This window comes from Ctenopharyngodon idella, chromosome 12 (genome assembly GCF_019924925.1).
Source record: "Ctenopharyngodon idella isolate HZGC_01 chromosome 12, HZGC01, whole genome shotgun sequence".
Classification (NCBI taxonomy): Eukaryota; Metazoa; Chordata; class Actinopteri; order Cypriniformes; family Xenocyprididae; genus Ctenopharyngodon; species Ctenopharyngodon idella.
Window position 1 is genome coordinate 3544199 of NC_067231.1, and position 25457 is coordinate 3569655.

Below are 25457 nucleotides of genomic sequence, written 5' to 3' on the forward strand. Positions count from 1 at the left end.
CATATCGGCCGCAAAGGGGGCGCTCGTGAGCACCCTTCTGAAGCCTAAAATTGACAAATGGGACACCCTACGGTCTCGTGCACTTAAGTGGATAGAAGTGTGCCATTTGGGACAGGGCCTTAGCCGCCTGCTGCGCCTCGCGTTTTTGCAGGAGCGCTCTGAGTGCCTGAAGTTGAAAAAAAAAAAGCAACTCTGAGCAGAAAAGCGCCCGGCGTCATTCTTGTTTTTTTCCATTGTCCAATCGAATGAATAAAGGGGCGGGCCTTCCGTTATGCTGACGAAAGTTTACAGGTGCTTGGACACTGCAATGATGGAGGAGAAACTTGTGGCTGTCGCGGGTTACCCGGAGCTGTATGACTTCACAAACCGCAAGTAAATAGTATGACAGTTTAACAGCAAACCAAAGAGCGCTCGCGCTACACTGACAGGATAGCTGATTCAGTGGTTGCCTAGCAACATAAAAAACCGCAGCGCACTCCTCTTTTTTTCTAAAATCAACCAAAAAAAAAAAAAAAAAAAAAAAAGGCAGTGTGGTGCGCCTCGCGTTTTCAGACCTGAAAAACGTGTTCTGTCTGATCGGGGCCATACACCGTGTCTACACCGGACGCGAGCGGCGCGGCACGACGCGTCAAAAGACAATAGAACCCATTATAATCCGTGATACTGTATACACTGGATGCGGCGCAGCGCAATGCGACGCGACAAATTCCAGACCGTAAACGGATTCCCCATTTTATTTCTGACGTAGTCCAAGTGCTTTCCAACGGTCGTCTTGTTCCGTTCAGTGTAGACAGCTTTTAGCTGTTGCGGCGCGGCGCCGCACAATGCGATAAAAGTCGCGTCTGGTGTAGACACGGTGTTAGTCATTACAGAGCCTTTTTTTGTCAATGTGGATGTCCCCCAGGGTAAGAGTTCTCTCAAACTTGAGGCACAACATAGACAGCAGTTCCGCAAATTGAGATAAAAAGTGTTCAGTTGTCTTAGACTGTAGCTATGACAGTAGAGATGGGTGCAGAGACACTCAAAACAAGATATTCAAAAGAATTAAACTGAGGAATGACTACTGGACTTATTGTGAGTTTTTGATTATACAGCACAACGATGCCCCCACCCCTGCCGGAGGGTCGCGGGGCATCAAACAATCCGTAGCCAGAGGGAGTTCATTAAACAGAAGCCCCTGTTTGTGCCAGTTTTTTTTTTTTTTTTTTGATGATAATATCCGATAAAATCACTGCCTTATTGTTCACAGAGCAAGCATTAAAAAGAGATGATTTCACCAGACTCGGAGGCATTGAGAGTAATGGAGAGAGCCCCTCGTGTTTGAGCACTGACAGGTTGTTAAAATTCACACCATTGCACAGTAGTCTGTTTTACGTTGAAATACAGGCACAGAGATAGAGTCGGAGATGTCTTGTATAAACTCGCGCCTTGACGCGCAATGTATGTAGCGCATAGGTTGCAGAATTCCGACATTTCGGCAAAGTTCATAGGTGTGATTAGCTAAATAATAATTTCTGTTTAAGTTCAGCAGTTTGCCAGCAGTGTACCTTAAAGCCATGAAAGGAGAAGCCACACCAGCAGCAATCTTGCAGTAACGTATGTCATTGTCCATGCAACAGATGGATTGATTCCAGCAGAGGTAGTTCAATATAAAAACAGCAGGCTGAAGATTTATTTATTTTATTTTATTTTTTTAATTTTTGGCTTATTTATCCATCTTCACTAAGAGAAAATAAACAAAAAAACTGGCAGTTAATTCAGTTGATTGTTTACATTCTAAATCAACTATGACAAGTGCATCATCTTGGCCCCGCCCCTTCATCTGCCCTCAGAAGAGTTCTGAACACTCCAACCACAGCGTTAGGCCTAAACAACCACCATATGTGGAGGCCATCCCACTGCACTATCCCAAAGATGTCACAAATGAAACGGCACGGAAAGTCTACAAAAACAAAGGACTGACAAATTTGCAGTTAAAATTGGTAACAAACACACAGAATTCCTCCCTCAGAGTCGTGGATGAGACAGGGCTGCAGCTTAAGTCCCACACTGTTCAATATATACATAAATAAGTTAGCGAAGGCTCTAGATCGGTCTGCAGCACCTGGTCTTACTCTACTAGACACCAAACAAATGCCTCCTGTTTGCTGATGATCTGGTACTGCTGTCTCCCACTAAAGAGGGTCAACAGCAACATCTAGACCTCCTGCACAACTTCTGTCAGTCATGGGCCCTGTCAGTTAACCCCAAAAAAAGACAAAAATAATGATATTCCGAAAAAGACCCAGCCGCCAAGACCAACATCATAGCTTTAAATTAGACAACATGCTCTTTGAACACACGCAGAACTACACTTACCTTGGCATAAATATTAGCAACACAGGAAATTTTAACAAAGACAAGGCATGGAGAGCTTTTTATGCTATTAAGAGAAATAACAAAATTGACATCTCAATCAGAATCTGGCTAAAAATAATCAAATCAGTAATAGAACCCATCGCGCACTATGGGTGTGAAGTCTGGGGCCCACTCACAAACCAAGAGTTTACTAAATAAAACACCCAATAGAGACTCTGCAGGCTGAACTATGCAAAAGTTTGCTACGAGTACAGCACAAAACTCCAAATAATGCCTGCAGAGCAGAATTAGAATTATATGCACTTATAATCACAATTCAAAAAAGGACCATTAAATTCCATGCCCACTTAAAAAATAGTGATAAACAGTGCCCGGTTGCATAAAGCACCTTAACTTTTTCCCTTAAGTATGACACTTAAGGCGTGATTTCCCCTTAACTAAGGGAACGACTTAAGGGTGTTGCATATAATCCCTTAAACTGTTCTCTTAGGTAAGGGAAACCGTTAAGTGTTTCACGACAGCAACCCAGGTTTTGCCGTTATAAAATTCTACTGTTGCCATGGTCACGTTATTTGTTAATACAGATTGATTGTTTACTCAAAATTGAGATTTCTGCCATCATTCACTCACCCTCATGTTGTTCCAAACCCATAAGACATTCATTCATATTTGAATAACAAATAAAGGTATTTTTAATATTCTCTCATCATTTATGTCCATTCATTGAAAGACATCCATATGAATAAGGCTGTTTCAGAAGCTCGAAAGTGTGCGCAAGCGCAAGAACCAGTGAGGTTTGTTTTTGCGCGTGATGCACGCACGTTTGCACTTCCGTTGACCATATGTGCTACATATGTAATTTCATCAATGTTTATGTGAATAAACGCCTAAATTACAATTTGTTTATCATATAAAGCGGTCGATCGTGTCTTGTTAGAAGACTTGGATTGAACCTGCTCACTCCATGTAACACTTAAGGTGAAGTTTTTCAAACCTTATGTTATACTTAGGGAAATGACAGTTAAGGGGCTTTATGCAACACTTATAGATTTTTAAGGGATTACTTAAGTGAAAAATATATACTTAAGGGAAATTCTTAGGGTTTATGACATTTCACCTAAAGAAACCTTTAAGTAATACTTAACAGTTATTTTCTGCAACACCCTTAAGTTTAAGGGAAACATAAGGGCAAACTTAAGGGAAAATTACATTTAAGGTGCTTTATGCAACCGGGCACAGACCCTCCATCACAAAGCCCTGAACTACCAAGAGCTGACGCCAGAAAGAAACGCCCTCGGCCAATTGGTCTTGGAGCTGACTACACAAACCACAACATGTCTGGCTGAGAATAAAAACTTAGCCAGACCAAACCAAATAATTAAATCACAAAAAGAAAAATACCTAAAACATTGGACAGACTCAACAGACCAACAAAGTAAATTGGAATGCTATTTGGCCCTAAATATATGAATTTGCAGGATACCTGAGTACAGTGACCAACCCTAAACTTAGAAAAGTCCTGAGCATGAACAGACTCAGTGAACACAGTCTTACCATAGAGACAGGCAGACGCAGACAGACCTGGCTACGAAAAGAAGACAGGCTGTGCCCCCACTGCACAGAGAATGAAGTGGAAACAGAACTGCACTTTCTGACATCCTGCCCTACTTATGCACAAATTAGGCACACTTTCTATCCTCATTTCACAACCCACCACAAAGATTTCCATGAGAAACCAAATATGGACAAACTTCCATACCTGCTAGGAGAAAGCCCAGCAAGCTCAAACCTAGCTGCCAGGTATGTGGGGTCCTGTCATGACAAAAGAGCATCCAGCGGGTGAGAACTACCTCCACACTCACTACATGCCTAGAGACACTGTTATAAATATTATTTAAATAAATATTATTTATTTATTTATTTATTTATTTGTATTGCATAGTGTTACTAATGCTTTGGCAATGTAAAGATTTCTTTCATCATGCCAATAAAGCTATTTGAATCTTGAATCTTGAATAGTCAGTCAGTCAGCCAGTCAGTCAGCCAGCCAATGGGACCCAATGTTGTTTTGGGCCCCACTGACTGATGGCATTGACAAAAAGTTGAAACAGTCTTCAGAATGTCTTCTTTCTTTTCCATAGAAGATACAAATGCACACAGGTTTGGAACAACATGAGAGTGAGTAAATAGTTACAGAATTGTATGTTTGGGTGAACTACCCTTTTAACATTCACAATTAATATTCAGCTGAAATATTGCAAGGATGTGTAACAGAACAATACAAGTATTTTTTGTAATGTACTTTTAAAAAATGCTGTCTGAAAGATATCAGTCATAATAAATTAAATACCAGTGGTGAGGTCTTACAATGCAAATATAGTAATATTGCTGGAAATTGTGTGATCAGTGTCCCGATGTGTAGTGAGCCAGGGTCTTTACGTGAAGTGCCTTCACTTGTGTTTACAATATACTGATTCACTAAGGAGTTGATTGATACACACAATGAGTGGACGTTAACATTGCTATGCAGTTTTTTTTGAGTGTTTTTGAGGGTTACTTACTCACTAATAATAGTGCCAGCCCCCAAATCTACAGATAGCAGGTCCCTCCTCATTGTAAGTCTATGGGTCTTTATCACCCATTTTATTGACTGACCATGATTCATTCAAATCTCTTTTCAAATACCCAGGAGAGAGCTATTTACAACATATGGAGGGGCAAGACCATCAGCAAATAAAATATTGCTTGTTATTACTGATGGACAGTCACATGACAGGAGCATATTGACACAGGCATCATCAGAGGCAAACGCAAAGAGCATAACACGATTTGCGATCGGGGTTTGTTCTTCTTCACATTTAAATTTAACATTTCAAATTCCCATGCATTTCTCAATGCTTGTTACAATAATTTCTCTTTAAGGAAAGATATTTTTTGTGCCCAGGTCGGCAGTGCTTTTGAAAGTTTCAGTGCAAAACAGGAGTTGAATGACATTGCTACTGATCCAGACACTGATCACGTGTTCAAAGTGACAGACTTTAATGCACTGAATAATATTCTTCAAAAGCTGGAAGAAAACATTATTGCCATTGAAGGTATGTATTTATATATAATTTCACTGTATGAACAATAAGTTATATATACAGGTGCTGGTCATATAATTAGAATATCATCAAAAAGTTGATTTATTTCACTAATTACATTCAAAAAGTGAAACTTGTATATTATATTCATTCATTACACACAGACTGATATATTTCAAATGTTTATTTCTTTTAATTTTGATGATTATAACTGACAACTAAGGAAAATCCCAAATTCAGTATCTCAGAAAATTAGAATATTGTGAAAAGGTTCAATATTGAAGACACCTGGTGCCACACTCTAATCAGCTAATTAACTCAAAACACCTGCAAAGGCCTTTAAATGGTCTCTCAGTCTAGTTCTGTAGGCTACACAATCATGGGGAAGACTGCTGACTTGACAGTTGTCCAAAAGACGACCATTGACACCTTGCACAAGTAGGGCAAGACACAAAAGGTCATTGCAAAAGAGGCTGGCTGTTCACAGAGCTCTGTGTCCAAGCACATTAATAGAGAGGCGAAGGGAAGGAAAAGATGTGGTAGAAAAAAGTGTACAAGCAATAGGGATAACCGCACCCTGGAGAGGATTGTGAAACAAAACCCATTCAAAAATGTGGGGGAGATTCACAAAGATAGGACTGCAGCTGGAGTCAGTGCTTCAAGAACCACTACGCACAGACGTATGCAAGACATGGGTTTCAGCCACTCTTGAACAACAGACAGTGTCAGAAGCGTCTCGCCTGGGCTAAAGACAAAAAGGACTGGACTGCTGCTGAGTGGTCCAAAGTTATGTTCTCTGATGAAAGTAAATTTTGCATTTCCTTCGGAAATCAGGGTCCCAGAGTCTGGAGGAAGAGAGGAGAGGCACACAATCCACGTTGCTTGAGGTCCAGTGTAAAGTTTCCACAGTCAGTGATGGTTTGGGGTGCCATGTCATCTGCTGGTGTTGGTCCACTGTGTTTTCTGAGGTCCAAGGTCAACGCAGTCGTATACCAGGAAGTTTTAGAGCACTTCATGCTTTCTGCTGCTGACCAACTTTATGGAGATGCAGATTTCATTTTCCAACAGGACTTGGTACCTGCACACAGTGCCAAAGCTACCAGTACCTGGTATAAGGACCATGGTATCCCTGTTCTTAATTGGCCAGCAAACTCGCCTGACCTTAACCCCATAGAAAATCTATGGGGTATTGTGAAGAGGAAGATGCGATATGCCAGCCCCAACAATGCAGAAGAGCTGAAGGCCACTATCAGAGCAACCTGGGCTCTTATAACACCTGAGCAGTGCCACAGACTGATCGACTCCATGCCATGCCGCATTGCTGCAGTAATTCAGGCAAAAGGAGCCCCAACTAAGTATTGAGTGCTGTACATGCTCATACTTTTCATGTTCATACTTTTCAGTTGGCCAAGATTTCTAAAAATCCTTTCTTTGTATTGGTCTTAAGTAATATTCTAATTTTCTGAGATACTTAATTTGGGATTTTCCTTAGTTGTCAGTTATAATCATCAAAATTAAAAGAAATAAACATTTGAAATATATCAGTCTGTGTGTAATGAATGAATATAATATACAAGTTTCACTTTTTGAACGGAATTAGTGAAATAAATCAACTTTTTGATGATATTCTAATTATATGACCAGCACCTGTATATGTATGTATATATTATTATTTTTTTTTAATAAATTGATTTATCCTTAATCCTATTTCGGGAGGAGTGAACCCATCTAATCTTTCAATTAACTGCCGGAGCATATAAGCAGCCATTCACCTTGCTCCAGCATCAGATGTTTTGGCATCCCTCCACCTCCCTAGCTGCACCAACATAATTTAGGCATGTTACTCATCTTCCAAGCATTAGTCGTCCCACTGGGGGGGTATATCTAAGCTTGAGTTGAAGCTGCTTCCTCGAGCCCCTCCACTGCTGACAGCAAACCAAATACGCTTAACCTTAATAGCTTATAGATTATATGGGCAAACGAACTCGTGAACCCAGTTATATAAGTTTTTCTTTCCTAACTTCTGTTGATTTGTTGCAGGAACCCAGACTTCAGGTGATTCCTCCAGAATGGAGTTTGCACAGGATGGATTCAGCACAGCTTTCACATCATATGTAAATAAACATACAAATGTACCAAATCCTTAACATTAAACTCTTCAGAACATGTGAATGATTACAGTACAGTAATATTTTCAGCAGAGATTTTACAAAGGTTGAAAGTATATGTACTGCATAATTAGGAATAAACTATCAATAAATAACCCCAAAGATTTTGTCCTTTAGTTATTCAGCGTTTGTAACGAACATAATTTTTGTATAGTTATTTTATGACTAAAAAGGCATGATATGGGGTATCTTGAGATGTTCTATTTGTATCCAAATCCAGTACAGTTTTGTTTTGCTCTTTTGTTCAGGGAAGCGTGTTAATGAGTGCTGTGGGAGCTTTCCAGTGGAAAGGTGGATATCAGGAATATTTGCCAGACTACTCCTTTCAAACAGGCACTGAGCATGAAAGCTATCTAGGTGAGGCTTTTTTGAAACACTTAAAACATAGAAGACGTGAATTTACAGTCATTTTCTTCTATTCAGCAAATAGAACTCAGAATATACATACTACTGAACTATTGCATTTTGTCTGAAGGTTATTCACTGGCTACTGCAACAACGTCAAAGACCAGCTTTGCTATTCTAGGAGCCCCGAGATACAAACATAAAGGACAAGTCTTTGTATCACAACTCAGAACCAATCAATTTAAACAGCTGCTGGACTCTCCCAAGGTTGTTCACTTACTTTTTTTGTTGTCAAAACCATGCATAAAAACAGTATCATTAGCTATGTTTCCATCTAAAGTTGCAAATTTAACTTGTGCACAAAATTGGAATATCGCATAAAACATTTGCGGATAAAGCAGCGTTTCAAACCCATGTGTTCAAGAGAACAAACCCGTCACTTCCTGGGAAATTGGCACAAAATATGTGTAACAAAAATGGAAGTTGCTGCAATCGGGGAAGCCACTGTGGCTCTGTTTTCATACATGATTTGCATCTCAGAGCACACAGACAACATGCAATAAATGTGCATGTGTTCGTGCTGGTGTTTGGGAACACAATCATGTAAGATGCGTCTGGGAGGTTATTATACCAAATCATTTAGATGACTTTGGCTCAAGCATTTCAGAATGACCAAACCAACATTTGAGATGCTGTGCGATTAAATTGGTCAACTGGTTTATCCAGTTATCCAATCACATCCACTGTTGAGGCAGAGTCACATGGGGGTTTTTTTTTTTCCAGGAATTTATGCGCATCTTGGCCTTCCCTCCAGCGTTTTTTTTTATTTTTTTTATGCGATATCCCAAAATGTGCATATAAATAGGTGGATTTTCACTATACAATAACTGCAATAAGTAAGCAATTGCAGTGGTTCTAGAGCAAAATCAACTCACTACAAAATGACAATAGCCACTTTCACACATTCTGTACAGTCTTTGCCTGAAAATGACTAGCATTTTACTGCTTAGTAAGGGTGTAATGGTACGCAAAAATGACGGTTCGGTACGTACCTCGGATTTGAAGTCACGTTTTGGTATGGGTTCGGTACAGCAGGTTGAGAAAACAAAACAATTTTTTCTCTTTTTTTATCAAACAATGTTTTACTGAACCAACTGTGTCTCTGTCTTTAAATTTATTCAATTATAATAAAAATGTTCTTAAGGATAAAAAAATCCATCTCTGCTAATGCTATAAACTATTAGGGAGCCCTTGCTTGCACATTACTATTATAAATTATACAATTAACAACAGAGCCCAAATTATTAAATTCAGTTATTATTTATTTTTAGACATAATCATCAACACTCAAATAATAATAAAAAATGTATGTATTGTAAGCATGTAAATTACACATAAGGCAGTTTTTGCATTAACTTCTGTTTCTCCAATTCGTTGTTTAAATATAATCGTTAACACAGTGGCTGTCATAACTTGTTTTTATGACGGATTTAAATAGGCCTTACATTAACTAACAGGTTAAGTAAAATATAATTAATATATAGGCTAATATATAGTGCAACCAACAAGCTACACTGAATGGCTTTTCTGAGGTAAATGTAATACTATGTGACAATTTGTTTACAAACTGTTTTACTGACATCTTTCCACGTTTGAAACACTGATTAAGCGATTACACGAGATATGATACGTTTCAGTAAGTTGTACTGTATCTTTCAACATACCTTCATGTTAATTTATGTTCATTCTATAGTAGTGAAGAGGAAGGGATGATCGCATTCACTCGCGCTTCTCGCTGCCGTTTGAACCAAGGCGCCTATACAGGGATCTGTCACACCACATCAAGCGTCAAAACTGCATTTATTGTTTGAATTTCCTGATAAAATGGACAGAATTTGAAAGACTTTTGGATTGGAGTGTGGATCGCCTGTGACTGACTGTATTTGTCATCTAACTGCAGGAACTGAACCATGACATATGTACCGTGACGGTTCGGGGCGAATACATGTACCGTTACGCCCCTACTGTTTAGAGATCATGTCTGAACAGGACCTGTTGAAAATGTTTTGATGCTTGTGTGAACAAACCTGTAAAATGACCAGTATTAGCATGTACAAATCCAGAACCAGCTGATGTCGAAATTGTGCTTTGGACCATTTGTAAAGTTTAGACAAAGATGACAAAATCAATGTACCATTACATCTGTGACTAAAAATGTTATCAAATTGGACAAATAGTGAAACTAAAGAAATAATTGCATATTTTTTCAAAAATTGTTCAAATAATGATATAACCATGCTAACGTTCACTTGGTCTGAAGAGTTTAGTGTTAAGGATTTGCTATATTTCTGTATTTATATACATATAATGTGAAAGCTGTGTTCCTACAGCTGAGGAAATCTTAATGGTAAAAAGATGAAACAGCAGATCCAGTACATTTACTGGAAAATGCATTTTGGCAATTTACAGTAAAAGCCAAATGAACACCATATAGCTGGTGGGCAACTAGTCCTACACCAACTAGTTCACCGTTAGGGCAGAAGCAAACTCATCAATTCAAAACTGACTGACTTGTGTAGTCACCTTTTTAGTTTTTTGAAGAAACAAAGCTAATATTTAATATGCAAATATTTGCTACAAGTCTTGTGTCTCAGCATTATGTACATATACATATACTGTACTTTACATATAGAACCAATTGCTGGTCTTGTCAGAACAAGAAGGCTCAAAGCATAAATCTACAGAATCAAGTTATTATCAGCAGGGAGTATATATCATTTTAATGGTCTGACAGGGAGTATAGATCATTTTAATGTTCAAACTTCTCTCTTCTCAGCCTCAGATTGGCTCATATTTTGGAGCTGAGGTGTGTGTGGTGGATTTGAACCATAACTCCAATACAGATCTACTTTTGGTATCGGCACCAACATACATGGAGTCTGACCGGGAGGGCATAGTGTTTGTTTACATCTTCATGCGTGAGGTGAGTGATATTTGAGTTTCAATTAACAATAAATTTTTAAAAAGAGTTCAAGTTAGAGTGAAAATATATACATTTGAGTCTGTTTAACCCCATTTCTCCTCTCTCTGTTATATCTTCATAGGCAAATTTAATGTTTTTGGATACACTGGTGGGCATGGCAGGTCAGAGGGGTCGGTTTGGCTCTTCTCTGGCCAGTCCAGCAGATCTGAATGGTGATGGTTTCATGGATGTGCTGATTGGAGCTCCTTTAGAGGAGGATGGACAGGGCAGCATCTACATCTTCAATGGGGGAGATGGAGTTATCATTCCAAAATACTCACAGGTGAAAAAGATGTGGGTTGATGGCAGTTTAAAGGAATAGTGCACCATTCTGTCATCATTTATTCAACCTCGAGTGTCTCCTTTCTTGCATTACTTTTCCTTGACTCACTTCATAGACTCTAATATTCTAATATTTTTGTTATCTCTTTCATTCCCTCTTGAATGAAACAGAGGATTGTTGGGTCATCTGTGAGACCAGGTTTGCGGTTCTTTGGGATTTCATTGAGTCAGTCTTCTCTAGACCAGAGTCAAGACAACCTTCCTGACATTGCTGTTGGGTCCAAGGGAGCAGTTCTGCTTCTCAGGTCTGTTTTCTTCTATAAAGAACCAAAATATATACAAATACACAGTTTCAGCCATAATCATTCATATGTGTTATATGTGGATCATTCAGGTCCAGACCCATCATGCTCTTGGAAACCAAAATAACTTACAACCCAACCAAAATACCAACCGGTGACCAAACAGACTGTGCGAAGCCATTGCAAAACACCCTGACTGTGTGCTTCACCATGAGCAGATACAAACATGGCATAACAGGTTTATTCATAATATAATTACATAGTTATTGTGTTCTTACATCTCATATGTTCATATATTCTGCTCAAGGATTGTAGTATTCTGGTGTGTTCTTAAAATCCGGTATTGTTGCATTGCTAATATTTTTGGGCTTTTATGATCAAACACATTTTCTAGGTTTGGCTGCAAATATTAATTACACCATAACGCTGGATGCCAAGCGACAGAAATATCGAGCATACTTCCCACCCAAAAACCGGCTCCACAGTGATGTGATGAACATTGGGGTGCAGGAAGTATGCAAAAGTCATGCTTTCTTCATAGAGGTAAACACCAAATGTCATTTTTGTTTCGCATTTATAAATAGATTTTCAGTGAATCTGATGATTCTAGGCTATAATTTGGGACTAAAAGGGTAATTCCTGCTTCTTATACTTAAAACTCAGGCATTCAAACTTCATTAATTATCCTTTATTTCATACAGTTTTGTTATAAAGTAACTTTTATGTGCTTGCATTGTGTAGTTACAAATAATCTTCTGCTGAAATTCCACATAAAAACATTTAAACACAACAAAAACTATTATAACTTGATTATTTACACAGCAGCAAGAAAATTAACAGGATGTCAAAGAGTATGTAACTTGATAGGATGAAAATAAAGAGCCAATGATCTATATATTGTCTAATTAACTGTGATAAAACTACAAATGTTTAATATTATATACAATGATATTATATTCAGATTAATATTATATTCAACATTTTAAGAAATATGATGGGGACATAACAAGAAACAAATGCAAAGCAAGAGTGACCCAAGTATAACCATAGAGTGTTTTGTTAATAACATCTCTTATTATTTCTCGTTTCCATAAGGCTTGTTCAGAAGATGCTCTCAACCCGTTGTCCAATCAGTTAAATTTCACATTTGAGGGTCTTCCATCAGCAAATATGCAAAATTTGAGACCAATACTGCTGCCAGAGATAAAGACCTCCACAGACCACAATGTAAGAGTTCATCTGTGTTAAGAGCAGAAGTTAGCAGAACTTCATCACATATGAACATTTCATGAATTTTTCTGTGCCCTCACTTTTTATAGCTAGATTTTGAGATAAACTGTGGAACTGATAATTTATGTGTTGACGACCTCAGAATGGATTTCAATTTCTCTGGGTGAGCAAACCATTTGCTCTGTTTCTGAACTGAAGTATGAAAAGAAATAAATAATTCCAAATCATATTGATGCTTATGAAAGTATTTACGAATCTCTGTTTGGTTTCTGTGATCCAGGGCTACAAACATAGAGGTTGGGATAATGCAGGAGCTCAATGTGACAGTGTTTGTAGAGAACAGAGGAGAAAACTCATACAACACTCTCTTCACCCTCAAGTACCCCTTTGGACTTTCCTACAGGAGATTCACGTCTAAACAGGTAAACATAGGCACATATGCTGAAACTGATACTAGTTAATAATAACAATGACATTTCTAAAGCAAAATAGCTATAAAACACTGAAGATGCAATGAAGTTTTGAATAAGCCACATTAAAATTATGGAATGTTAGAGTTTATTTAACAAATATTTTCAAACCATGCAATGCGATGCAATGGAATGTTAGTTAGCATGTTTTATGTGTGTGTGTGTGTGTGTGTGTGTGTTTTTTGAAATATATAATAAACATTCTGTATGAGCAGGGCAGAGTGGAGTGTGTGTCTCTGGATGCTGAGCGAGGAGTTACACTGGGAGAAACCTCTTGCCAAATCAGTAAACCCATCCTCAAGGAAAACGCTCAGGTCAATAATCACACCGCTGACATGAACATTTGCTTATGTGGAGGAATGCATGTTAATGGTTAAACTGATAATCATTATTTTGCTCAAAAATTATTAATCACAATTGTTCTTGTTTGAGACATTTCTTTTTACATTTCATGAGAATTACTCCACTTTCACGTAAACACAAATCAAGAGAACATCAAGTCATAGACAGGGTTTATTTTATAGTCAAGATTCATGTTTAGATTTATTACAATTAGTCTCAGAGAAGGTTTGCTCACTGATTTAGTCACAGATGGGCAGTACAAACACTTCATTTATTCATTTGAGCAGAATATCACAATGGAGATCACTGAACTCCAACATACACGTCTGCCTGTATTTTCAGATCAGCGCATCAAGTTGGGAAGATTAAGTAAAATGCTTGTTGGATAATTTATTAATTTAAGAGGAAAGCTCTGATTTGGGTATTTAAACTCTTAACATCTGGCAACCCCAAGCATGAAAGCTCAGAGAGGCTTGCTACTGATACAAGAACATGGAAATAAAAAACCTTTTCAGGAAAAATAACCAGCGGGCCAAAATTGCAACGAGTATGTTTAATTGATCTAGAAAAGCAGGAATCATGATCACGATTAAAATACTATTAATTGTCCAGCTCTACTCATTTGCATATACACGCTCATTTAATGACTTGATTACTTTTAAACTCAAAGCAGTTAAAGAATTAGTTAACATCATCCTAGGTGTATATGACTTTCTTCTTTATGATGACAAAATCGGAAAAATATTAATAAATATCCTGATGCAGCCGAGCTTTATAATGGCAGTAAGCATTACTAAACGAGTATGAGCTGAAGAAAGTGTCTCTGTCCACATCCATCCATCATGGGGGGGGGATGGGTTAATAAAGGCCTTCTGAAGCGAAGCGATGTGTTTGTGTAAGAAAAATGTCCATATTTAACAAGTTATGAAGTAAAATATCTAGCTTCCGCCAGACCGCCTTCCGTATTCCAGTTACGAAGAAAGTGTAAACTGGCGTCGCCAGGGCCATTTCTAGCCTTTCTGGCACCCTAGGCGAGATTCCTATTGCCTATTAAATATTAAAAATTCCTATTAAAGAAATGCATTTATTTGATGTTTTTAAGTTGTTTCTTGATATGCACTGAATTCATGTAAAACTCATTTTTATTTATTTTTTTGTTTTTCTGTTGAAACTATGTTTCAACAGAAAAATAGTTTGCTGGTTGTCAAACTTGTCATAGTTATGACACTATCACTTGGTCAATTTACACTAAACAGCCATCTCTGATAATGATTTTTTATTCAACTTTACTATGCTATAAGATTCTGCTGCTGAAATGAGCATGACGTGGTAAATCCGTCCCGTGCTAATATGCAGTGTCATGTTTTGCTCGTGATGATGGAGCGACTAGCTTGTAGTAGAACAGAACAATTAACCAATTAGTAACATACCTGTATATTTCACTTTCTTTTTCTCATCCTCTTTTTTCTTTTTACAATACTGAGCCCCTGATGGGTTTGACCTTTTCATGATGATGAAACTAAAACACTTATTCCAGGTAAGCACGGATGACGACGTTCCCTGCCGCCTTCTACATCTCATTTCTCTTTTCTCTTCCTAACAGCAGTGGCCACTATCACCAGGAGACTTGTCACTCAAATAATCGCAAGTAATCATAATGCCTCGAAATAGCAAATGTACGAAATAATAATAATAGTAATAATAATAATAATAATAAAATATATATAAGTAAAAAAAAAATCTCTTGGCGGGGCAGGGGCTCTCACTGGCGCCCCCCAGCTGTTTGCGCCCTAGGCGACCGCCTAGTTTGCCTATGCCTAGAAACGCCGCTGGGCGTCGCGTCAGTTACACTTTTTCCGTAAGTTGAATAGGTTGAATAGGGAAGGCGTAGGATGTAGCGTAAGCTTTTTGAACTGTGAGAGGCGTTACACTTTCTTCGTAAGTTGAATACGGAAGGCGTTCTGGCGAAAGCTAGATATTTTACTTCATAACTTGTTTCATAACTTGATTTTTTTTTTTTTTACACAAATGCATCGCTTCGCTTCAGAAGGCCTTTATTAACCCCCTGGAGCCATGTGAAATATGTTTATGATGGATGGATGTGGATTGAGACACTTTCTTCAGCTCTTACTCGTTTGGTAACACTTACTACTATTATAAAGCTTGGATGCGTCAGGATATTTATTAATATTTCTCAGATTGTGTTCATCATAAAGAAGAAAGTCATATACACCTAGGATGGCTTGATGGTGAGTAAAGCTTGGGGTAATTTTCATTTGAAAGTGAACTAATCCTTTAACAAACACTTTTATCCAGAGCAACTTTCATGGGTGTGTGACTGTTCAACATGTTCTGTTGTCATATGAATTACAACAACTTTAATTAGTCCAAAATATAGTCTTATTCTGGCTTTTTTCATTCAAATTCTAGGTTGTGTTTGAGATTACATACAGTATTAATAAAGAAAGTACACCGGGCCAAAATGTGACGTTTACTGCTGAGGTCACAAGGTATGACATCATCTTTGTGTGCTAGAAGTTGTTTGAGTGAACTCAAAGTGTGAAACAGCCTTTGACCATGAGCTCTAGGAGGACTCTCACATGATCATTTTATCAGAAATGGATAAATCATACTAATAATCAAAACCTCCATCTCTCACAGTGGAAATGACAAACACTCAATCGACAGTGAATTTAAAAAACAGAAAACCATCGATGTCAAATATGCCATCTATATTGCCTTGATAAGGTTAGTGCTCTGCTCCATGTTTCTGTATAAAAATAATACCACATTTTTATTTATCCTATACTGCAATATTGTCTTTTTCTTTCTTTATTTTAAATAAAAGGCATGAAAATTCCACCATCCACATTAATTTTACTTCAGGGAAAAGGGATCTTATGAAACCCGTCCAGCAGATAATAAAGGTATTATTAATTTTTTTATTGTATCTTATCTTTATTTTGATAAAAGAAGAAAATACTGTACATAACTCTTCCTTACTTTCTTTTTCCTCTTTCAGGTTCAGAATGACCTCAGAGAATTAACTTTCAAAGTGTTCATCAGAGTACCAGTGAAACTTGGTGATACTGACATCTGGACTAATTCAAATTTGCAAGTGTGTGAATTTATTTCTTATCTCATAAGCCATACAGGTATATTGATTATTTTAAATAAATAATTTTGGTATGATGTAGGGAATAAAAATGGCATCCCATCCTTCACCCATAGTTGTTCTGAAACTTGTTTGAAAATGTCACCAAGGGAAACTTATACTTATGTTTAAAACCAGTAGTTCTGAACCAGGGGGCCAGGGGCCAATAGTGGGCTTCAGCAAACTTACAAGTAGGCCTCAGGATGATGTAAAAGTATTTAAATTAATAAATTATTATTATAATATTAACATAATCTAACTTTAATTAAATCAAGATGTAATTTGAAAATCATATTTCTTTGTATTTTCCCTCAATAATCATTGTTTTTACTGAAGAACAAATACAGATTATAACTTCTGGAATCACAAAATTAATTGTGGTTAAATTCTATACTTTAAATTAATAATGTTAATTAATTCAGTATATCATTAAAAAAAGATTGTGAACAAACATCTTTATCATAATCACAGCATTGAGTATGAGAACTATCTTAGCAAAAATAAAGGGGTTGGACAACAGGGGCCTACAAGTTAAAGAGTTTGAGAACTACTGTTTTAAACTGTAGCGTCCTTTAATTTCTTCCCAGTGGCATCAGCTCGTCACATTTGCTGACAGAAAGTGAGATTTTCTTTCTTTCTTTCTGAAGATTTCTGGCTGTAAAAGTGAGAAAATGGAGAAGCCTGTTACCACCAATTTTACATTGTTGGATGTTATTAAAAATCATCATATCGTGGTGAGGACACTTTTTAAATTTAGTTTTGTTTTACCTCATTAGTTTTCCACAATTTATTAATAGTATGTTAAACATACATCAATGAAACTCTGTCTCTCTCTCTCTCTCTATATGTATGCGTGTGTGTGTGTGTGTGTGTGTGTGTGTCAGAACTGCTCTGTGGCGGTGTGTGCCGTGTTCAGCTGTGACGTCACTCTCATAAAGAATGAAAGGAAACTCTATAATATATCTGGCAATGTGAGCTCTGGATGGATAGAGCAGGTATCTAACTTTTAAAGCAAATTCATATCACAGAACATATGAAGAGTTTAGTTCCAAAACGCTATAAATCCATTTTGATTAATTTGAGTAAAAATGTGTGTTCTATACCAAGAAAGTGGCAAGATGAAAACTAAATTTGCAAAATGCAATTAATCCATCAATATAAAAGTTATTTTTCATATTAAAAATACACAACAAAGTAAGGCGATTCACATCACATATATGACAGCCTCTGAACTTTGTCAATACTAATCTTATATACAGGCATTTGACTAAAAATACATTCAGTCGTCGCTCCCAAAATGAATTCAACAAGTCATCTTGTTAATGTTATAAATGAATTATGTCTCTGTTTGTCATTACCGATTAAAGAGTATCTAACACATTTGCCAAGTACATTGGTATTAAAAACGGCTTTTAAAAACTGTTCATGATTGAGTTTTGGGCACCGTGAAAGAAGTTTGATGCTGTAGTGTAACAAGCAACAGCCGGCATTTTTCCTCCTCCTGACTCGAGTGCCTCATCTTCTTAATCTCCTCACGTAAATGATTACATTTCGATGACTTGCGTTTCTTCCCCACCGCAGAAACAACCACAGGTTCATCAATGCCGACAAAATTATTAATTTTTCTGTTTTTGTTGATCACAAAGTACAAAGTAGATAAGGAAAACTAGGATGCCGGGTGTATTCAGAGCGCCGCCATTACTGTTTACAGTGTGTGGAATGGTGCGCTGTGATTGGCTGAGCGGATATATCACATTCTGCAGAGAAGGGAGACTGGCGTTTATCGCGTTTTGGAAAGAAAGGGAGAAAACATGACAGAATAACACGACGGATATCGCATTGTGATAATGCGCAAAATTAATAAATGACTTTTCAATACCTACCAGATACAATACTGATTTTGGCGGAAACTCAATTTAAAAAAAAAAAAAAAAAAAGGCGTTTATCGCGTTTTGGAGCCAAACTCTTCATATATATATATATATATATATATAGTGCGAGTGGTGACTTTTTTTTAACCGTGTATGCTGGGTGGAGCTTCATGTAAAAAAATGTGGCTGTTGCAGTTACGTTGAATGGGTTTATAGATAATAAGCAAAACGCTCACATTCTCGATAGACAGTGTTAGTTTACTCAGTTGCTTACTCATCATGACACATAGCAACACAGCGAAAGTATTTCTAATATGTTGGACCTTTTATTGAGAGTAGCCTACATTTACCTGTTGAGACGTGCAAGCAACCGTAACTGTGCGTTCACATCGCCGCCGGCGAGAGCGTCAAAGTGACAAGAAGTAATTCATTTTCAATGTGAGCTGGCGGCGAACTCCGGTGTGGCACATCGAGGAGAGGTAAAGTCAGGTCAACTTTATGGTAATGAGCTATGACGTGGTTCGGCGGCAACCAATCAGAATGTAGAGGTCCTCCGCTTGAGAGGATTCCAGAGAATGCAGTCGTATAAACTTTGGTTCCGACCAAACATTAGTTCCCAAGCAAAATGAAGGAGAGGTGGATAATTGTCGTGGCGGGTTTCCCAATAATATACGACGTGTGTCCCTGTTTGTGTACAGGGGCGTAAATAAGAAAAATGATGCGTGGACCAAGGTGTCTGACATTGTTTGCATGCTATGTCTGAAATTGCATAGCTGTATTTACTATATACATATATATCATTACTATATAAATATATAGCTGTATGCACTATATATTTAAGCCTAATGACATTTATCATTATTTTCCTCAGCTAAGCAATTTGTTCTCTGTGTTCTTTGGAATCCTCTCAAGCGGGGGACTTCTACATTCCGAAAGGTTGCCGGTTACTTTGATGCTCCCGCCGGCAGCGGTCTGAACGCACAGTACAGCGTTGTTGGCAGGGCAGCCAAAACGAATTTTGACGCTCTCGCCGGTGGCAGTGTGAACTCACAGTAACGCTGCATTCACACGGGACGTCGCCGTTAATACTTCTCATTTACTTTGAATGGGTGACGTCACGCGTTGCCGAACTGAAATTGTGGATTCCGTCGTGTTGCTTCACTCACGTTGCTCTTGGCAGAAGTTGAACATTTCTCAACTTTTTAGCCAATCAGATCGCCTTATGCAAATAGCCTAGAGCAGTTGTTAGCCAATTACGCTCATGCAACGGTCATGCAAGTAATGAGATTGGTTGTTGTCACTACGACGGTCGCGTCAGCGTTAACGCTTGATGGAGGGCGTGTCTGAAGCTTGTGTTGACGTGACCGTTATAGTGATAACAGCCAATCACATTACTTTCCGGTGTTGCATGAACACAATTGGCTAGAGACTGCTTCTGCATAAGCATGAAAAGTTGAGAAATCTTCAACTTCTGCTGCTTGCAACGCGAGTGAAGCGACGCGGCGGAACCCACAATTCGGTTCGGCAACGCGTGACGTCACCCATTCAAAGTAAACGAGAAGCGTTAACGCCGACGCCCCCTGTGAATGCAGCGTAAGAGCTTTTGTGCGAAAAGGTGCGTTTGCAAAATATGCTCTATTTTTGTAAGTCTGCTAGGTGCCGCTAGTGTCACAGAAACGACATACTTCACCTTTAAACGTATCAGTTCAGGACACAGATCTAAATCAGACATGACAAATAAGAAACACAATGGCGTAAATTTAAATGTATGCCAGAAGTTAGGCTACTTTTTAAATTAATAATTAAAAATAAGTATAATCTAATTAGTATTAGCAGCATTCTATAAATAAAAAGTAAAATGTAATTATAATAAATATAAGTAGGCTATAATAAATAAAAATATCAGTATTCTTAAAAAAAAAATAAGTTGAAATTATGCAAACTGATGACTTTAACAAACGCACAGACTATTGATCAACATCCTCTGATAGTTACAGTTGGACTGTTTTAAACAATTTATATGTTTTCATAAAAAATAAAATTTCCCTATGGAGAAAGTGAAATACTATGAAAATAGTTTTAGTTATGATTTTTTCCCCCATTTGATTTAGTCTAGTTAGTTTTGTATTAAATACTTCATGATTTTCGGTGATAGAAATTTGGCAGCAACAGCTCATTTTTCCTCTTGGGCAAGTGATCCGCTCACAGCTTATCCTGCCCATGAAATCCCCCATAGGCCAGCAAACCAATGAGAACGCAGGACAATGATGACGTTCCATAACAAAACAGCGAAGGCTGTTTTCATTTAAAGAAAATCACCATCGTTTGGCAAATAAATAAATTACGGACAGTTACATACGCATTACCTACATTTTATCATGTAGGCTTTATGGTACACCTCAAACAAGGGATTTAACAGTAATTTATAGTCTTAATATTAATTGCCGAGTCCACGAATAGCTTGGGTATGCAGAGCATTTGTATATATCAGTGGCATGTATATCAGTATATATATATATATATATATATATATATATATAATTGTTTGATCATTTCTTATTGTCATGATCTGTGTCTCTCTTAGACTGGACTCAGAGCTGCTGTGTTTGAGTTGGTCAGTTCAACATCTCTGGATTATGACAAGAGCAAATACATTTTCTTTTCCTCTGATCCTCAACGCACTGCACCGTCTCTCCAGGTGATTCAGTGATCGTTCATGTCAAGTCCCCTAACTGCAGTCTACTGTTTTTATAGCTTATGATTTGTTCATTTTATCTGTATTTTATTCTTATTTTTCACACCACATAATTTTTCTTTTTGCTTCTTGCAAATATATTGAATTTTGTACTTACAATGTTTTTCACACATATACTTCCTGTGCACATGTGTGTGTGCTTTACTTTGTACAAGTGTGTTTTCATAGTAAGGAAGTCACAGTATTTTTCTTTATTTCTTTATAAAGAAATGCCACAGAGACAAAAGTGCTTACACTACCATTCAAAAGTTTTTTATGTTTTCAAAAGTCTCTTATGTTCACCTAGACTGCATTTATTTGACCAAAAATACAGTAATATTGTGAAATATTACAATTTTAAATAACTGTTTTCTACTTGAATATATTTTAAAATATAATTGAATTAATGTGATCAAAGCTGAATTTTCAGCATCATTACTCCAGTCTTCAGTGTCACATGATCCTTCATAAATCATTCTAATATGCTGATTTGCTGCTTAAGATTTCTTATTATTATCAATGTTGCAAACATTTAAACCGCTTGCATGTTTTTCAGAAATCTTCATGCATGTTTTTCAGAATAGAAAGTTAAATAATTAATTGCTTAAAAAAATCTTACTGACTCCAGACTTTTAAATGGTAGTGTATAACATTTAAAAAGGATTACGACAACAGAACAAGAGACAAGGATGTGGATCATACACTCACTAAAACAGATGCATTATAACAAAAGATTGTACATAGTTATTAAATAATCATGTTTAATCTTGCTTAGTTAGGCTGTACGTGTCATCCTTTGCTCTAACCTATTCAAGTGTCCAGTGACAGAATTGAAATGTCATATTTATCATTTAATTCAGTGTAGTAATATAATTCACAAATAGTATTTATCAATTATTTAACCCAAATTATAATGTATCTATTGTTCGGCATGGAACATCTGTGTGGGAGGAAGGAGGAGGACTTCCTGTTACAATGAGATCTGCACTTCTGACTGCACTAAAAATTCACTTGCTCACATTTTTCCACTTTGTAGATTAACACTCAAGTGGAGGTGTATGAGGAGGCGAACCTGACCAAAGAGATCATTGGAGGGGTGATAGGAGGACTGCTGCTACTGGCTCTCCTCACAGCGGCCCTCTATAAGGTATATCGCCTTCATAAAATCAGTTTCAGTCCCTGACACTTTCACCTTTCTACACAATCTATATTTTTAATGCTTACAGCATATTAACGCATATTTTCTCCTTTTACAAGGCTGGGTTCTTCAAAAGCCAGTACAAGCAGATGCTGCAGGAGGCGCAGGGCGATGCAGGAGGAGAGCCAAACATGACACAATAATGTGCACTCAAACAGTTATAAGATACAGTATATGTACTGATTGTGTTTTGTGGGCTTGAGAATGAAACATGGATATATTTAAAACCTCATTGACTGATTTAGAACACCTTATTTAAATGATAACTGGACAATTTTGAAGTTACTTCAGATTACTCGTCATCTCATCAGTGAGCACAACAAGTTACCAAAGTATTTATAGCCTTTTAAATATTTGATTTCCTTCTTTGTTATGAAAACTGATAATGACTGATGATGAACTGTAGCAGAAATATTAGAAATATTGGAGGATCTTTTTCTCACATGCACATTGTTTTTGAGATGTTTTCTATGGAAGCTTGTTGTAAATACAAAAGGTAATTTCGACTTTTTATCTCACAATTCTGACTTTTGTAACTTTTTCTCTGAATTGTGAGATACAAACTTGCAATTCAGAGAAAAAAAGTTACAGTTGCAAGATATAAAATCCAGTTCTGAGAAAAAATTGCAATTGCATCATAATTCTGACTTTTGCCATTATCCATTACACTTATTTGTGTGTCATTATGCATATCTTAATTTGTATTTTAAATAAAAAATTGAATATGAACATAAGTCAGGACATTCTGTGATTTGGGGTGTTTGTGTGTTTGTGTCAGATTCAATTGCAGCAAACCCAACAGATACCTAAAACCTTTTGACGGTTTATTTATTTACTTTTTTATAAATCAATGATATTTATGGCTTAGGGTATTTGAGAGTGTGCTAACTTTGGTCTTTTTTAGTTATTTTAAACAGGCTGCTGTATTCTTTGTGGTTTTTGGGATTCAGATTCAGATGCTAACCTGGTGGAGCTCTAGAGAGAGAAGGCATAGTTAAAACAACTCTAAAAACAAGAGGAAGCCTGGCGATTAGGGCTGCACGATATATCGAAATTATTGAAATATCGCAAATGTACACATCGCGATATGCATATCGCAATGGCATGCGATATATGAATGATTTTAATAGGCTACTACAAAACGTTGCGAAAAGTCAAAGTTTTAGGTCAACGCATATAGCAGTGAATAGACTGGGCACGCGATTGTTACTTACGTGCCGTTAAAAAGAGTTATTAACCGCAATAAGTTGCGGAAAACAACTCCTTGCCGTCTCGCGCTGTCTACTGTCTGACACACACACCCGAAGCACGCGCACAAGCCGCCTCTCTGACAGCGTGCGATCCCTTCAGTTCTCTTTCGCACCTTATTGCACTCAAACGTTAAAAAACACACACTGTTATGTCAAAATGTCTGTCTTGGTGAGTATTCATGTGAACAGTCGGTTATGTCTTAAGTGAATGTTATCAGTTGGGAAAGAAATCGGATGCGTTTCAGATCCGTGGCCGTGCATCAGGTCTTAAAGGAACAGTAGCCTATTACAGTAAACCTGCTGCTATCTGTTAAACAACAAAAAATAAAGAGAAATTCACTCACTGCTCTTGACTGAATAGCTTTTGCAGCTTTATTATTAATCAATGTATATTTAATTCATGTGAAGACTATGCAGTGTTTTAGATTTACATTTGATCATTCAGTTTCTGTATTGTTTCTTACCTGAACGCTATTTCAAGTAAGAATTTGTCCTATTGTATTTGTCCTATTGTCTGTAATTATTATTTTTTAATAACAAAGATAAATAAATTAAAATAACAAAAATAACTAATCGTCCACCCCTAGTTTCAGGTGTTATTTTCATGTTCTTGATGTTAAGGTTGATATAACTATACTTTGCACCTTGACATAGCCTAGTTTTTTTTTTTTTTTTTTTAGTCTGAATTAGATTTAATTAGATCAGAAGAATATCTATTACCTGTGCATTTCTATAGGGAATTCTTATATCGCAAGAAATATTGTTATCGCAATACTCAACAACAATATCGCATATTGTATATTTTCCCAGTATCGTGCAGCCCTACTGGTGATGCTCAAATTAACCAAGGAGGCTCACAGAGAGCCTGACAACTTAGCTAATAAAGCCGAGCTCTAGGAGCGGAGGCCTCATTATAACGACTCTCTAAATGAGAGGAGACCTTAACAACATTCCACAATCAGGATATCCCACGAGGAGGCTCACAGAGAGCCTGTGACCCGTGAATGCTAACCTGGTGGAGCTCTAGAGAGTGGAGGCTCAGATAAAACAACTCTTTAAAATGAGAGGAGGCCTGGTGACACTCATATTAGCCAAGGAGGCTCACAGAGAGCCTGATGACTTAGCCAAAATATAACTGAACTCTGGGAGCGGAGGCCTCAGCATAACGACTCTCCTATTGAGAGGAGGCCTAACAATAAAGAGAAAGGCCCAGAAGAGACCCGGTCTGAAGTCGAGTCAAGCCTGTTGTTGCTGGAGAGAACTGGGAGTTGTAAAGAAAGAGAAAACAGTGTTAAGGTTAATACATTGAAGGACAGATTAAATACACTTTTCCCAAATATTTTCATGAGGTTCACATTACAGAAGTGAGAGCACACACATACAGTTAGGTCCATAACTATTTGGACATTTGTCATGATTTCTGTTATTTTGGCTCTGTACTCCAGTACAGATTCAGATTTTGAAATTAAATGAGAAAAAAAAAAAAAAAAAAAATAATAATAAAAAAAAAAATATATATATATATATATATATATATATATAATTATATACAAACCACTATTCTGGCCACCTCATGTATGTAAATAAGAAACCCATCTGAACACAATGTAGTGCAACATCACTGACCTCAGTATTGGATTGACACATT

General features: G+C 37.2%; 1 protein-coding gene across 1 annotated transcript in view; it reads left to right on the forward strand.

The window, feature by feature from the left end:
- Positions 1 to 23293, forward strand: part of LOC127523705 (integrin alpha-X-like) — a 38082-nt gene extending 14789 nt beyond the window's left edge. Inside the window, exons 8-30 of the mRNA XM_051914746.1 lie at positions 5048 to 5198; positions 5303 to 5453; positions 7482 to 7555; positions 7858 to 7966; positions 8085 to 8221; positions 10791 to 10937; positions 11059 to 11259; positions 11430 to 11563; positions 11653 to 11798; positions 11955 to 12103; positions 12656 to 12787; positions 12880 to 12953; positions 13071 to 13212; positions 13476 to 13574; positions 16033 to 16112; positions 16264 to 16350; positions 16451 to 16529; positions 16625 to 16720; positions 17404 to 17490; positions 17641 to 17751; positions 21212 to 21325; positions 22398 to 22508; positions 22619 to 23293. Coding sequence (XP_051770706.1) covers positions 5048 to 5198; positions 5303 to 5453; positions 7482 to 7555; positions 7858 to 7966; positions 8085 to 8221; positions 10791 to 10937; positions 11059 to 11259; positions 11430 to 11563; positions 11653 to 11798; positions 11955 to 12103; positions 12656 to 12787; positions 12880 to 12953; positions 13071 to 13212; positions 13476 to 13574; positions 16033 to 16112; positions 16264 to 16350; positions 16451 to 16529; positions 16625 to 16720; positions 17404 to 17490; positions 17641 to 17751; positions 21212 to 21325; positions 22398 to 22508; positions 22619 to 22702 — 2695 coding nt within the window. The 3' untranslated portion in view covers positions 22703 to 23293. The remainder of the gene's footprint in view (positions 1 to 5047; positions 5199 to 5302; positions 5454 to 7481; positions 7556 to 7857; positions 7967 to 8084; positions 8222 to 10790; positions 10938 to 11058; positions 11260 to 11429; positions 11564 to 11652; positions 11799 to 11954; positions 12104 to 12655; positions 12788 to 12879; positions 12954 to 13070; positions 13213 to 13475; positions 13575 to 16032; positions 16113 to 16263; positions 16351 to 16450; positions 16530 to 16624; positions 16721 to 17403; positions 17491 to 17640; positions 17752 to 21211; positions 21326 to 22397; positions 22509 to 22618) is intronic.
- Positions 23294 to 25457: the final 2164 nt, after the last annotated feature.